The sequence below is a fragment of the Trichoderma reesei genome (assembly GCF_000167675.1).
Source record: "Trichoderma reesei QM6a unplaced genomic scaffold TRIREscaffold_11, whole genome shotgun sequence".
NCBI classification, from domain to species: Eukaryota; Fungi; Ascomycota; class Sordariomycetes; order Hypocreales; family Hypocreaceae; genus Trichoderma; species Trichoderma reesei.
In genome coordinates, this window is record NW_006711158.1 from 994148 (window position 1) to 1008276 (window position 14129).

Below are 14129 nucleotides of genomic sequence, written 5' to 3' on the forward strand. Positions count from 1 at the left end.
AGCTTCAAAGGCGTCGGCCTCAGTGACCAGATTGTGCACTTTGTCTTGCCAAGTCTAGGTAGGCGGAGTTAGGACAATCGTTCGTCCTACGTCCGCGGTCATGTGCAACGGATCATATACCGGCCTCGAAAGCCCGTAAGACACATGTGAGTAGATGGCAAATGATGTAGCGAGATACCCTCTTCGGCTTCTGATTTGTGGTGAACAGGAGGGTTCCCTCAAGGCAACTTTATCTGATGGGGTTGAACATTGATTTTTGGGCTCGGCCACAGAGCATAGTATACAAGCCTTCTAATATGTACCGATGACCACCAAATAACGAAGAACGAAGATCACGATGATCACTAGATATATAATCTCACAGACTTTCTCGCTATTTTATTGACTCGGTCTCTACCGAGTCTTCAAACGTTGTACCGTCGTTCCCAGCAGTTGCTTTGGCTACCCTATAATTGACGCTAATTTCGGACATGCACGTCATTGCTCGGCAGAAGAGAATTCTACCATGGCGATTATGTAATCGGGAAGACGACCGTCCAGTGACATCCACCTTCACAGTGACAACGATGAGGGAGACAAACAAACAGGGGACCATGACCCTGATCTCAGAATGATTTGGGCTGCTTAGGAGAGAAGGCCTCACGGTATACGGATTGCCATACTCCATAGTTAGATTCTACTAACAAGTCTACAACACTACTACCTGTCCTCCCTCAAGACATACGATTGCCAGACGTGTTTACTCTCTAGCAGATCCTAGGTATCTACCAGCTCGAGAATGATGGCATATTACCACATGATGCCTGACATTGTCGCTGTATTCCAAATGAGTGAAAGATACCTCGCTAGGCTGAGCTGTGTGCCCACACTTAACGTCTCAGTTGTGGCGCATCGATTCACCTTTTCTGGGCAGATCTAGCCCTTGAGTCTAGTCCTACGCATCGCAGAAAGCTTCAGAACGATAGACTCAATTGCCACCATCCAATTTCACTGGACAGATTCGCTGATGCCTTGGTAGTGGATAGGTAATAACTTATTCGCAGGGAAAGTACTAGTATGTCTGCATCCGGAGGTGAAGTCTTCGTGATAGCAACATCGCCCTCCCAGTCTCATTCTCTTAGTATAACCTAGGAAGAATCCTCAACGACAAGACATGATGTCTATAAATGTCTGCCTCAATAGGGCTGCCTTCGCACCTATTACTGTGCTACTCGCTGATGCCCTTATACATGTATCCAAAAGAAGGGATGCAATGAGAGACGCCAACGCCAAACAGTGTCATCAGAGATGCCATTCGAGCTGCCACGAGAGTGCAACAGGTGAAATCACGGCAAAGAACATGGCACACATGGAGGGAATCACAGAAAAGTGTTTGAACACATGGTATTTTACTTTCCGGCAATCAGTGTGCCGTAAATTCCTGAGCTTGGATTGTTAGGCCGCCAGCTGGCAGCCTTGTGACAGCCAGCACGCGCTTCAACACAGCATTAACTTCTGCCTCCTGGCAACAGCCGCCAGGTGACAAACACGTCCATGCCTTTCAAAAACAGCTTATTTTCCTTTCATAAACTGGGCTCTAAATAATCTCTTCCTCCTCACTCTTTACGCATCCCATCACAAGTGTCCGCGCTTCAATCAACCACCACTCTCATGCCTGGTCATCCATCGTCAACGACATTCTTCAAGAAGTTCGAAGGCAAACATGGCATCCAACGCTCCTGAGACTCCACCACCCTCCGCAAATCAAGCGTCTGCCGCTCAAGACGGCCTTCATTCCATCGTCCTCGACATGGACGACGAATTCAGCGAGTTCTCGAACAGGGTCTCTGCTTGGAACAGTGTTTTGATGAAGATGAACAACATCATGCTTCCCGGCTTTTCCAAACTTCACACTGCACGCGTAGGGAGAAGCGTCGCCCCAGGTCTTCGTGTGGAGGTCCAGACGGCATGGGGTCCTCGCATTCCATCCACCCTCATCATCCGGCTCCAAGTCAGAAACGGCGATGATATCCAAGACTTTGCCATCCTCACCCTTCCAATGGGTCAGACTGAGAAGCCAATGAATGCCGAGTGCTTCCGCACAAATGAGAGAACGGATATCATGAAGATATTCCCCGATCCGTCGGGTGATCCTGCTGGTGCGTCCTGCTCGCGATTCCTCAACCAAGATCTACTTCACTTTAGAGGCATGGATATCTCAAAGCCAGCATGGACCCTCATCTTCAATACGGCCTTTGACGTCGTGCGTCTCGAAACCGTGATCGATGTCCGCAAAGTCGCAGTGTCCTATCCAGACAAGTTCTGGGACAGACTCGGCACTCAGCCAGCTGGGCTCAGATTCATCGCCGAGAGACTCAAGTCCGCATTTGACAAGAGAAACCTTGATGAACAAGTCTCTTTCCAGTTTTTGTTCCCTCACGTCCGGGGCTGGGAGAAAGATTGGTACGTTTTTCTCAACGATAAGCGGAAGATTAACCCCGGAGTGCTCGACCTCCAAGCTCTTTGCAACAATCGAATCGAAGACTTGGATTACTCAAAGACACTCATCGGCCACCAATGGCTCGACGAGGAACTAGCCTGGAAGCAGCTCATGGCATGCAACTGCAGCAAGATGTACTTTCAAGCACGTCTGCTCCCATTTCCCGGCTCAGAATGGATTCCAACCACCAGCGACATGGCCGACTATGGCATGAACGGCAACAGACGACCGACAGCCTATCTGATGATCGTCAACTTGGCATATGTCCGAGAGTTTCTGCCTGATATTGGCACCAGATGCACAGTGTACGTCAGGGAGCTCGCCCAGCATGGGTACACAATGCCGCGTCCGCCCTTGGCCGACATCGAAGTCAGGCGGCTTGCCAGCAGGTTCCAACGCACTCTTGCCTACGCGGAGGTGTGGGCTATCAGGAGATTCTGGGATCGTGGGAGGACGCAAATGAACGAAGAAGAAGTCAAACAGATATTCATACAGATCGCTGCTGTGGACGTGGCGCTTTTCCTGCCCATGCCGTCCGCAGACGACCCGCACAACACAGCTGCCTCGCAAGCTGCCGAAAATCTCCGGAAGCGCGAGGGCGAGGATAAAGACGACCATTATCGACGAATCCTCCCTTGGGTTCGTGAGGCTTTGCGCGTTGCGCCGAAGACGAGGTACAACGAACCATATACAGGCATCCGTCTAAGCTTACCACCTGGCGTTTCTTCAGATGTCGCGATGTTCTTCGTCGAGGTGCCCAGACAGCGAGACTGGCCGCGCAGCTTGGAGAAGCCTCCGATGGTAATTGATGCGCCAGAAATACCCCCCGTAACTGATCTCCAGGGGTTCCTCGACACTGCATTCGCGGACTCTCGTGATGTTCTTCGCGCAGAGATTCGTTACTCTGTCAAGGAAGATTGGCTTGTGAAAAAGAGTGAGGCTATACCAATTATGAACAACATCGACATTAACACCAAGGAGACCGCATGGTGGAAATCCATGGTGAAAAGCACCGAGGCCTCCAAAGTCTGAACAAGCCAGAACATCAGCCGACTCTCATGCAGAAGAGGCCATTAGCTCGGCAACAAGTTGACGTTGCTGTGGAGGCAGAGCTTGCCTCATGTCTCAGGTTCAAATTCTCAGTGTCTCCTTTGACGAGCGGCGACGCTTTGAGATGGGGGTGGAGACGACGGAAGCAAGAAGCTACAAGTGAGTGTTGCTTTCTCTTTTTGCGAAGCGTTCATATTAGTGGATTGGGAAGTTTTTTGCGATGTCAGCTATGAGACAATGCTGACAGGGAGTATGACAAGTTGTATTCCTCGTAGCCGACGAGTCAAGGAGACAGGAGACTGGCAAAGCCTGTCAGAGGCCTCGGCGACAAAAGTTTCATGTGTTTAAAGAGGTTTGCTTCCTTCAACTGGGCTGTTAACAACCGTCGCCAAGTGTCGTTAGCTCCTTCGAGTTGCCGTTAATAGTGGACTGTGGATGAGATGATTTTTCGGCATAAGATCGTTCAGGTGAGTCTTGTGCCGTTGAGCAGATAGCCCGTTGAACAATACAATGTGTCAAGCCTTGTTGCCTGCGTCCCTTAGCTCTTTGATCATGAATCGCCATACCAAAGGCCTACCAACGACGCATTGGAGGAAATAGTCTTCTTGGGGAGAAGCTCGACCATCACATCACGCCACATGATTGTGAAAGGCTGGTGCGAACACACTGGCCGCATTTAAGAGGTCATAGGCACCAATTAGAACGTCTTACACTCGAATGAGAAGGGTTTCGGAGGTACACGTCCTTCTTTGACAAGCATGTCCAGGCTCAGGGCTGCGTTGACACCTTGCCCAACCCTTTTGTTGGGTGTCTTCTCCTCATGAGGTGGGTGATAATACATAGTGTCGCCCTCAGCCTGGTCCGCAGACTTTAGTATCGGAGAGCCTCCACATCAGAGCAGATGTTGATCCTGCGAGACTTTCACACTCGCTTGCAATGGCGTTACAGCGAGAGAAACACTGGCCTGAGTCGCTGAAAGCAAAGGCTATCAAGTTCAAGCATCAAGCAGTGCATGTGCCCACCTAAAAGGGCCTGCTCGAGAGGGTTAGAATCACAAGCGGGGCGCTGCCAAAAGAGCCTCGACTACCCCAGGTTGCAAAGGGTTCAGGTCATTGCGGCGATGCTCATAAAATAACCCGAGTGCTTTGTTGGCCGCGAGTTTGGGAGAGGGAGCTCGCCGGACCGGCACAGCTAGGGCCAACAACAGATCGATCTAGAGTCCCATCAGCAACCCAACAACACCCACCGCCAAGCTAGCAACTCATTCAACCGGAGGTTGGAGATGAGAAGCCACCGTCAAATCTCCCTTGGTCATCCAAGGGAGAACATTCCACGTTCTTCTCCGTCTCGCACGCACAGTGTGCAGCCTGAATGGATGTCACTATACGAGCAGCCGAGCTGATCCGGACAAACACCCAGTTGCTCATGCTAGCAGCATTAAACTGCGGGCATCCAAGGCCGAGACGGCCGCTTCGTGCTCCATTCGCCACCTTTCCCACATGGACTTGGCCAAACGATCGGGCCAAACACAGGTGGACCAAACTGGACCCGATGAAGAGGAGCCTGAACGGCCTTCAAACATTGTAAGGGACGGCTGACGGTGCATCCCGAAGAGAGCCAGCGACAGATTGATCATGTTTCCCAAGGAAGGACGTGGCGAAGAAAATAGAAGCCGAGGTTGCGGCAGACACATTCGAAGCTGGTAGGACGGCACCACGGTTCGGCGGACCCCACTCGTTCAATGCCACACGTCTTTGTTTGCTGCAAAAATTTCAAACATTGAGCATGAGATAAGCTTAATATGGCGGTTTCAATTCGACAGCTTCTTCCAGGTGAATTGTGATAGCAATCGACGGCACGTACCAAGCCATGATGCTATAATTACACTTCCGAGTGTTTGGCTTTCGCAGTCGTGGTCTGCCTGTCTGTAAACGCACAGTACAGGTATGAGGATGAAGCACGGCGCAGAGAAACTGCTGCCAAGCGTCCCTTTCTTTGACTGGCAACGGAATACGGGTCTTGCGCTGTGGATGATGACTTGGTGACTCCTCTTTGTTGAACTTCCAGAGGTGCACTGCATCGCAGTGGGAGTGACGGCATCCAGAGGCTCACAAAGCAGCTGCAGGATGGCGAAGCTCAGCAGCTCTAGTCCAGCTGTTCAGAGGCGGTTGCAGCAATCTGACTGGATGGCTGCAGGTCGGTTGGTGGCTGCAGGTCGGCTGGTGGCTGCAGTGCCGGTTGCTGCTAAGGTACGAAGCCAATGGAGCTGCCCAACTTCGTATTCCGGAGCAAGAAAGCATGATGAGCGAAAGAGGGCAAACGAGAGAGATTGGAGGAATGCTGCGTTGTCACTCAGCCGCAGCACCACCGACTCCAGCCAGTGCCCACAATGACAGCGACACAAAACACTCACCACCGCACTTTGACAGATCCACGCAGTGCTCTCACGGCCGTCCAAGAAGATCGCGACACCCACCATCCACTGCTTTCTGGTCGAAAATGGCTCAATTGTCGAAACGCTGCCGGCGTCTGTTCTATGACGCTGACGCTGCCTCGGCCCACTGAAACGCCGTCCGGCTCGTCTTCACCTCAGAGCGAGCAGAAACGAGTGTCTTGCGTGACAGGTATCATAGCGATATGTGGGCGAGGCTGGAGATCGACAGGGCGCATGAAAATCGAGCCCCGAAGTGATTAAAATGACTGGATCGTGATCGTCTTGGGCGAAAGTAGGTGTTCTTTCGAGGGAAACGGAAAAAGAACAAAAGAGGCACGAGACGAGATCACGGAATCACGAAATCACTGGGCACAAGATTACAGAATGAGGAGTTTGTACCTCGGTACCTTGCAAAAGCGTGGGTGAGCGTGAGTGGTCGAGGTAGATTGACAGGAGTCGGATCTGCGTCGTTCTTTCCGAATAACCCAGTCCAACCGCTCAAAGTGCATCGCAGCTTCCCAAGTGCACAAAATTGAGAAAGGGAAGGATCTATTGGCTATGGATTACGAAGCATTACGTCTCTCCTCGCTTCAGCATTCTCGTTCATGTTCCTTGATTCCGTACAGTATTCTCCTTCATCACCACCATCATCATCATCATCATACATCCGTTTTCCTCTCTTCTTCAGCCAGCATGATCCCTCTTGCGACTCACTCGCCCATCCCTGCCGGTGCCAAACAGATCAGCACAGCACAGCCCAGCAACCAGCATCCCTGCTGATTTGAGTGGTCCAGGCAGTCCGGCTTGCCGCAAGACAAGTGCCCGCCGCATATGCACAGTCGCTGCACAAACAGCCACGCCTCACGGGCGCACCACAGCCAACCATTTCGCGCACACAATCCGCCGCTTGAGGGCAACTGCTTGCGCCACGGTAGCCTGGTGTTTAGGGCGCTTGCAACGTCACAGTGATCCCGACTGCGAGCGGAGTAGCAGGAGACAAGACACGACGGGAGAAACAAGAATAGCAACAATGGGTGACGATGGCAAGAAGAATATGGGACACTACTACGGCATCGTTCATTTCAATCTTCAGCAAAGGAGCGGTATTGTCTTTCTCAAACTCAGGTACCAGAAATTCTTGATAACCGATATGCTTACATCCGAGAAACAGTCCCACAAACAGCAATTGGCTTTAGCAAAACGATGACACCACAAGCAACGCAGCCATCCATGCTCACCTCAAGCTGGCGGCCGCCATTCCTCGGGATCTTAAAGATCGAAGCTGAAAAAAACCTACTAGCCGTGTGCTTCGCCAACGTCGATCTCTTAAGGCCCATCGGCTTGGCGCTCTCGACAAGACACGCGTCGACAGTGTTCTCACGGGTAGCTCAGATAACGGGCGCTTAGGTGCTCGTTATCGATCTTCTCCATGGAACTGCAGGTCTTGCCTCTATGCAGGGCATAAGTGTCAACATGCTCAATCATAGGCGCAATCCGTTACATAACGATGCCAGAACCGCCGAATGGCGCGCGGACAGGGTCGGATGGGTTCTAATTTCGGATCACCGATACGACTGACATCGAATCTCGCCAAGAAGTCCGGATAGAGAGATATTCAGGCTTGCCGCCTTGCTGATCATTTCCGGTAGCTTGTTGATTGGGGGCAGCATTCGAAAATACCTGCCTTGAGGCAACTAGTATCCAGGTCGTGATATTAGCACATGGTGACTCCGAGTATGAGTTTGTTGCTAATGATAGCAACTCTGTCCAGTGCCTGATTGCATCCCTCTTTGCAAGTTGCGGAGCCTATACGACACAGTACAGAATTTGTGCAATTCCTGGTTGCACAGGTCTACAGAGGGGCTGTCCGTGGGGTTGAAGTTGTGGGACATGGGAGGGCCGGAAAATAAGGAAAAAAGGAAGCTACATTTTGTCCCTGAATACGGAGTCCAGACAGGTATTACGAACATCACTCAATTTCCAGGACTTTCTATCACGACTAATACTGTCCTGGGATGCTAGCACGGAGAACTCCTTATTACCAGAACATTATTCTGCCATGTGTGTTGGCAGAGCACAATGACCGCCTTTCCCCGTATTGATTGGACAGGGGCCTTTGACAACGCAGAAATTGCGATGGATGGCTGCATGCCTCCAAAGACTGGCCGAGAGCGAGCGATGGGGTAGAGACGGGGAAATAGACGATTCAAGCTGGCGGCCCAAGTGATGATCGAGATTGCGGGAGACTCAGAGGCAAATGGCGAGAGCAAGCAGAAGCAAGCGAAGCAAGCGAATAGGCAAGCGAAAGTTCAAGCGACAACGAGAGACACCTCTGCGAGCAAGAAGCAGGAACCGGCCGACAGGCGGAAAGGATTGGTCAAGAGACGTCCACTCAGAGTGAGATGGTGGTTGTCGATGGCCCGCGAGGCGCTGCCAGACCCTCTTCCCTGCACTTGCGTTGGCGGAAACACTCTTGCGCTAGAGGCCTAGTCAGGGGCACGCCCAGTGGGGAAGCACGCCTTTGACGCTGACCTCTCAAGCCTGGAGAGCCGTACGGTATACGAAGGCCGAAGTACTGCCACCCCTGCCATGCAACTCTGGCACCAGCGGTTCCACCTCGCGGGCTCCTCCAACAACGCATGCAGCAGTTCTTGTACAGTACAGTATGCAGGTGCCGCGCTGCTCGTACCGGTACCACCCCATGCTGATGTGCCTGGTTGGTGGAGATGTGTACCGCCCTGGTGGTGGCGGCTGCGGATGCACCTCAAAGGAGATGGATCCCGGAATCTCCTCCTCTCAAATCATGCACACAGCACGGGGACATTCGACCCAGCGTCTTCGGCCTGAATCCCTGGACCATCCGTGCAGGGTTGCTTTCGTATTCCGTGCTAGAACCATGGCCATGCCTGTTCACCCCCCCTTCGATTGTTTCGAATGGAGGAAGCCTGCAGAGATATAAGGCTGCTGTCCGTCCTCAAGGTGCCCCCAGATCTGGTACCCTCCTTCTTTCCCTATCCCAACACATTCCTTCGCTCTACGCACTTCCTTTCTCAACGTCTTTTGCTTGAGAGGTTCATTCGTTTATACCCTCAGCAAGACTGTTTTGAAGAGTTTTAATTGTTATTGTGTTCATCATGAAGAGGGGTGCCTTGGTTGTTGGCGCCTTCGCCATCGGCGCGGCCAATGCTACGCATTATCCCAACTGCGAGCAGGACAACTGCTTCCGCAACCTGATCGACCCTCGCTTCAGCGCCGAGGCTACTCCCGCCTGCTTCAGCTGGCTCGCCGGCACCACCACGGCCAACGCGGCCATTCCCACCGACTACAGCAACTGCCCTGACTACAATGCTTTCAGCTCTGCCTGCTCTTGCGTCACTTACACGGCCACCCACACTGACGGCGGTGCTGCTCCCACCTCTCAGCCCGCCTACCCTACTCCTCCGGCCGGCCAGCCTTCCAACGCCTACCCGGTTCCTCCGGCCAGCCAGCCCACCAACGCCTATCCCGTTCCTCCGGCTGGGTCTTCCTCGAACGCTTACCCCGTTCCTCCTGCCGGAACGCCCACGAACGCTTACCCCGTTCCCCCGGCCCAGACGACTGCGGTTGCCTCTCCTACTGCTCCCGCCGTCACCCCCAGCAGCCCCCAGACCACCGATGATTGCGAGGAGACTCAGCCGGGCGCTCCTGAGAGCACTCCCGTAGAGAGCACTCCTGCCGTTCCTACTGCTCCCGCCCAGACTTCTGGTGGCGAGCTGCCTGGCACTACCGGTCCTGTCGAGTCCGCGACTGTCCCTGTTCCTACCGTGCCTGCCGGTAGCGAGACGGTCCCTGTCCCTACCGTTCCCGCCGGCACTGAGTCTGTCCCCGTCCCTACCGGACCCGCTAGCGGCGAGACCTCTCCTGCCTACCCTCTGCCCCCTGCGGAGACCTCTGGCAGCGAGCTGCCTGGCACTACCGGTCCTGTCGAGTCCGCGACTGTCCCTGTTCCTACCGTGCCTGCCGGTACCGAGACTGTCCCTGTCCCTACCGTTCCCGCCGGTACCGAGACCGTCCCCGTCCCTACCGGACCCGCTAGCGGCGAGACCTCTCCTGCCTACCCTCTGCCCCCTGCGGAGACTTCCGGCAGCGAGCTGCCTGGCACTACCGGCCCTGTCGAGTCTGCCACTGTCCCTGTTCCTACTGGCCCCGTCGAGTCTGCCACTGTCCCTGTTCCCACCGTGCCTGCTGGTACTGAGACTGTCCCAGTCCCTACCGTTCCCGCCGGTACTGAGACCGTCCCTGTTCCTACTGGACCTGCTAGCGGTGAGACCTCTCCTGCCTACCCTCTCCCCCCTGCGGAGACTTCCGGCAGTGAGCTCCCTGGCACTACCGCTCCGGTTGCCACCGAGACTGGCGTCGTTCCTACTGGCCCTGCCGTGACTGAGACTGGCGTTGTCCCTACCAGCGCTGCTGGCACTGAGACTGCTCCTGCCACCACCGGACCTGCTGAGACTGAGACTGTCCCCGTCTACCCCGTTCCTCCTGCCGAGACCTCTGCTGGCGAGCTTCCCGTCACCACCGGCCCTGCCGCGACTGAGACTGCTCCTGCCACCACTGGACCTGCTGAGACTGAGACTGCTCCTGTCACTACCGGCCCTGCTGCTACCGAGACCGAGACTTCTCCTGTTGGCACCGAGACCGGCGCTGTTCCTACTGGCCCTGTGACCCAGACCCAGGTTGTCCCTGTCTACCCCGTCCCTCCTGCTGAGACTTCCGCCGGCGAGCTCCCCGTCACCACCGGCCCTGCTGCCACCGAGACTGGATCCCCCGTCACCTCTGCGGTTCCTCAGTTCAGCACCTCGACCATCTTCACCACCTCGGTCCGCACCATCACCCAGTGCCCTCCTGAGGTCACCAACTGCCCCACTCGCCCCAAGACCGTGACTGACACCATCGCCATCTCCACCACCATCTGCCCGGTCACCGCCACCGAGACTCCCGGCCAGCCCGCTCAGCCTTCTGGCCCTGCCGGCTCTGGCTCTTCTCCCAGCGGCCCTGCCGGTGGTGCCCCCCCTGCCAGCTCTGGTTCCAGCTCTTCTCCTAGCAGCCCTGCTGGTGGTGCTCCTCCCGCTGGTGGCTCCGACTACCCCACGCCTCCTGCCGGCAGCGCTCCTGCTCAGACCTCTGGTGGCTCTTCCCCTGTCACCACTGGCGCTCCTCAGTTCAGCACCTCGACCATCTTCACCACCTCGGTCCGCACCATCACTCAGTGCCCTCCTGAGGTCACCAACTGCCCCACTCGCCCCAAGACTGTGACTGACACCATCGCCATCTCCACCACCATCTGCCCTGTCACCGCCACGGAGGTTCCTGGCCAGCCTGCTCCTTCCAACCCTGGCCAGCCTGCTGCCTCTAACCCCGGCCAGCCTGCTCCCTCCAGCCCTAGCCAGCCCGGTTACCCTGTTCCTCCTGCCGGCAACGGTGAGCCCACCACCACCACGACGGCCACCTCTTACCTCACCCAGACCTTCACCGTCACCCGATGCCCTCCCGGAACCCCCAACTGCCCCGCTGGCGGCGTCACCACCACGGTCTACCCTAACGGACCCTCTGTGATTCCCACTCTGGTTTCTCAGACCGTCCCCGCCGGTACTCCTCCCCCGGCTGTCACGCCTGTTGCCCCCAGCTCGCCCGCTTCGGTTCCTCCGGTTGTCATCTCTCCTCCCGCTCCGGCTCCTCCCGCCGCCTCGGCTCCTGCTCCCTCGGCTCCGGCTCCCTCGGCTCCGGCTCCTGCCCAGTCAGCTCCTGCCGTCTCCCCGGTGGTTCCTCCTTACGCTGTTCCTCCCCCCGCTGGAACTGCTCCCGTTGTTCCTCCTCCTGTCGGCACTGCCCCGGCCGGATCCCCGGTGTACACTCCCCCGGCTAACCCCCCGGTTGTGTCCCCCGCTCCTCCTGCCGGCACCAACCCTGCCGGTCCCCCGGCTGGTGGCAACCCCGGTGTCCCTGGTGGCATCCCCGTCAGCTCTGCTGGCCGTGTTGGTGGCAGCATGTTCGCCGCCTTGGCCGCTGCCGCAGTCTTCCTTTTGTAAGCAGGATAAGCTAAAGTGTGTGTCTTTTTGGGCTAGAACATCGGCACTTGAGAGTCACTCTCACGATGTTCGGAAACGTGTAAATAGTATGATTTAGAGCTGGCTTTTTTTATTGCTTTATTCTATACAGCCGCCAGATCCGCTAGATTTGGATCTTTGGAAGGCTTCAATGGTAACGAACACCATTTTTATTTTCTTTTTATCTTATATTAGTTTTGAATGGGAAGCAGTGCAAATTACTTCTCAAGCTCCGTGATGTCTCGTGACTGAAGCCTTCAATTACCTATGCTGATGTTCAATTGCTTTCTTGAGTGATTCTGAAGTGGATCCATCATTGATGGAATCATAGCATCTGAGAACGACTTTGCCTGTTCTCGAATGATTTCTCCGGCAAATCTCTTCGAGTGCACCTTTTCAGCTCTTTGCCCTGTGACTACGATTCGGTGTAAGTGGTGTCTAAGACATTATGAAGAAATCATCACGATACCTTATGTTCCCCAGTTTACAATGTACCTTGTACTAGGTAGGTAAGACAATGAAGTGGGAACAAAAGAAGCAGTTGAAACAAGAAACGGACCGGCTTCTTCGGCTTTACCCGGTTCGGCAAGGCTCGTGAGCTTTTTGATGGCGAGAGAAAATGAGGGGAACTGGGTCAAGATGGACTGAAGCAAAACCCCGTCCCGTGTTTATGTTCTTTTCTGTAATACCTAAGGTAGTATTCCTTCTTTGGCTCTCTATGAAGGAAGGAGGGATTGGGGTTGGGCATGTTCTCGCAAGTAAAGCTGACTTGTTTTGTCCGCTGTTGATGCCATTCAACGGAACAAGCTTCGAAAAGGATGCACTGTACAGACTTTGTAGAGTACATTGGCTCCGATTGTTGCTTCGGAATGAGAGGAATGCAGACCGGGTTCACCAACCACGCAAGCAAGCCACAAATATGCACGAGACTTGTCACTCTGACCAGGAGTGACCCTTTGCTGCTGCTGCTGCAAGGTACAAACCATACAAACGAAGATCCCCTTCTCCGTGCGCCGAAATCGTGGGGCTAGCCAAATTGCCCAGGGGCACGGACTGGGGGGCGTGCGAGTTTCTGTTTCATTGAAAAGTTCCACTTTTTGCACGTCTCCTCCGCTCCATCCCTTGTCTTTTTTCTCCTGTCAGTTGTGCGCGGGATGTCGGATGTGGCGCTCATTGGTGCGTCGACTTGAGCCGGGCTAAGAATGAGGCGTTTTTCTCTTTCCTTTTCTTTTCTGTTTTTCACTTGTGGCCTCTAGCTTTGATTGTCAGGTTTCTTTTTTGACGTGGTGGAGGGGGGGGATGGACGGAGGAGGCTTGGGCTTGGACGAAAGGGGGGTTAGCAGCGACGCTTGCTCGGGGTCTTCGGCACTGTCTCTTTTGATGGGTGTGTGTATGTGTGTGTGTGTGTGTGTCAATGTGAGTTGTTGCTTGCTGCGGATAAACAAGATGCGATCGGGGCCAAGTGAGTTAGTGTGACGCTGGACCACTTTGCGCAGGTGGTGAAGACGGCGATGGTCGATCAATTGTTGTTTTTAGCTGAGACGCCATGTGTGAGGCATGTGGGAGGCTGCACACACACACACACACACACCGTGTCTGTACCTGTACCTGTACCTGTGCCTGAATTGCGATAATCAGGCACCCGAGCTGATGAGCAACTGCTCTTCTGCTGTGCTCTTCGGTTCATCTCTCTCTCTCCCTCTCTAACCGCATTCCGTAGTCCGGCGTGCGCCGTCTTCACCGCTCGCATCCTCCTCCTTGCAGCCTCGTACGAGTCACGGCGAGTCCTTTCCCAGCGTTAGCGATACGGGCAAATCCATCACGCAACAGAATCCCCCTTTCCCACACCATGCCTGACCTGGTCCCTTTATTTTACAAATCACCTTGTTTCTTTTCTTTTTCCTTGTGTGGAGCCTGAACAATCCAGGCACAGCCGGGGCTTTTCCCAAGCGGCTTGCCTTCCAGATTGGAGAGTCTTTTTGCGTGGGTTTTTTTTTTGTAATAATCCCTGCGTGGACCTGCTTCTCGCACGTTGTACAAATAGATTAATTGCTCGTATAGCACGGTATGGATTTCGCTG

At 54.5% G+C, this 14129-nt stretch overlaps 2 protein-coding genes across 2 annotated transcripts; one reads left to right on the plus strand and one right to left on the minus strand.

The window, feature by feature from the left end:
• Window positions 1–1702: 1702 nt before the first annotated feature.
• On the plus strand, window positions 1703–3511 carry TRIREDRAFT_108335 (uncharacterized protein; the record flags this gene model as incomplete). Its single annotated transcript, XM_006965988.1, has 1 exon — window positions 1703–3511. The coding sequence occupies one exon, from the start codon at window positions 1703–1705 to the stop codon at window positions 3509–3511; it is 1809 nt and encodes a 602-aa protein (XP_006966050.1).
• Window positions 3512–4380: 869 nt separating this feature from the next.
• Window positions 4381–5400, minus strand: TRIREDRAFT_108336 (uncharacterized protein; the record flags this gene model as incomplete). The annotated part of the gene is made up of 4 exons (XM_006966116.1): window positions 4381–4514; window positions 4887–5071; window positions 5129–5290; window positions 5393–5400. 4 exons carry the CDS (start codon window positions 5398–5400, stop codon window positions 4381–4383), a joined length of 489 nt encoding a protein of 162 aa, XP_006966178.1.
• Between the last annotated feature and the right edge of the window lie 8729 nt (window positions 5401–14129).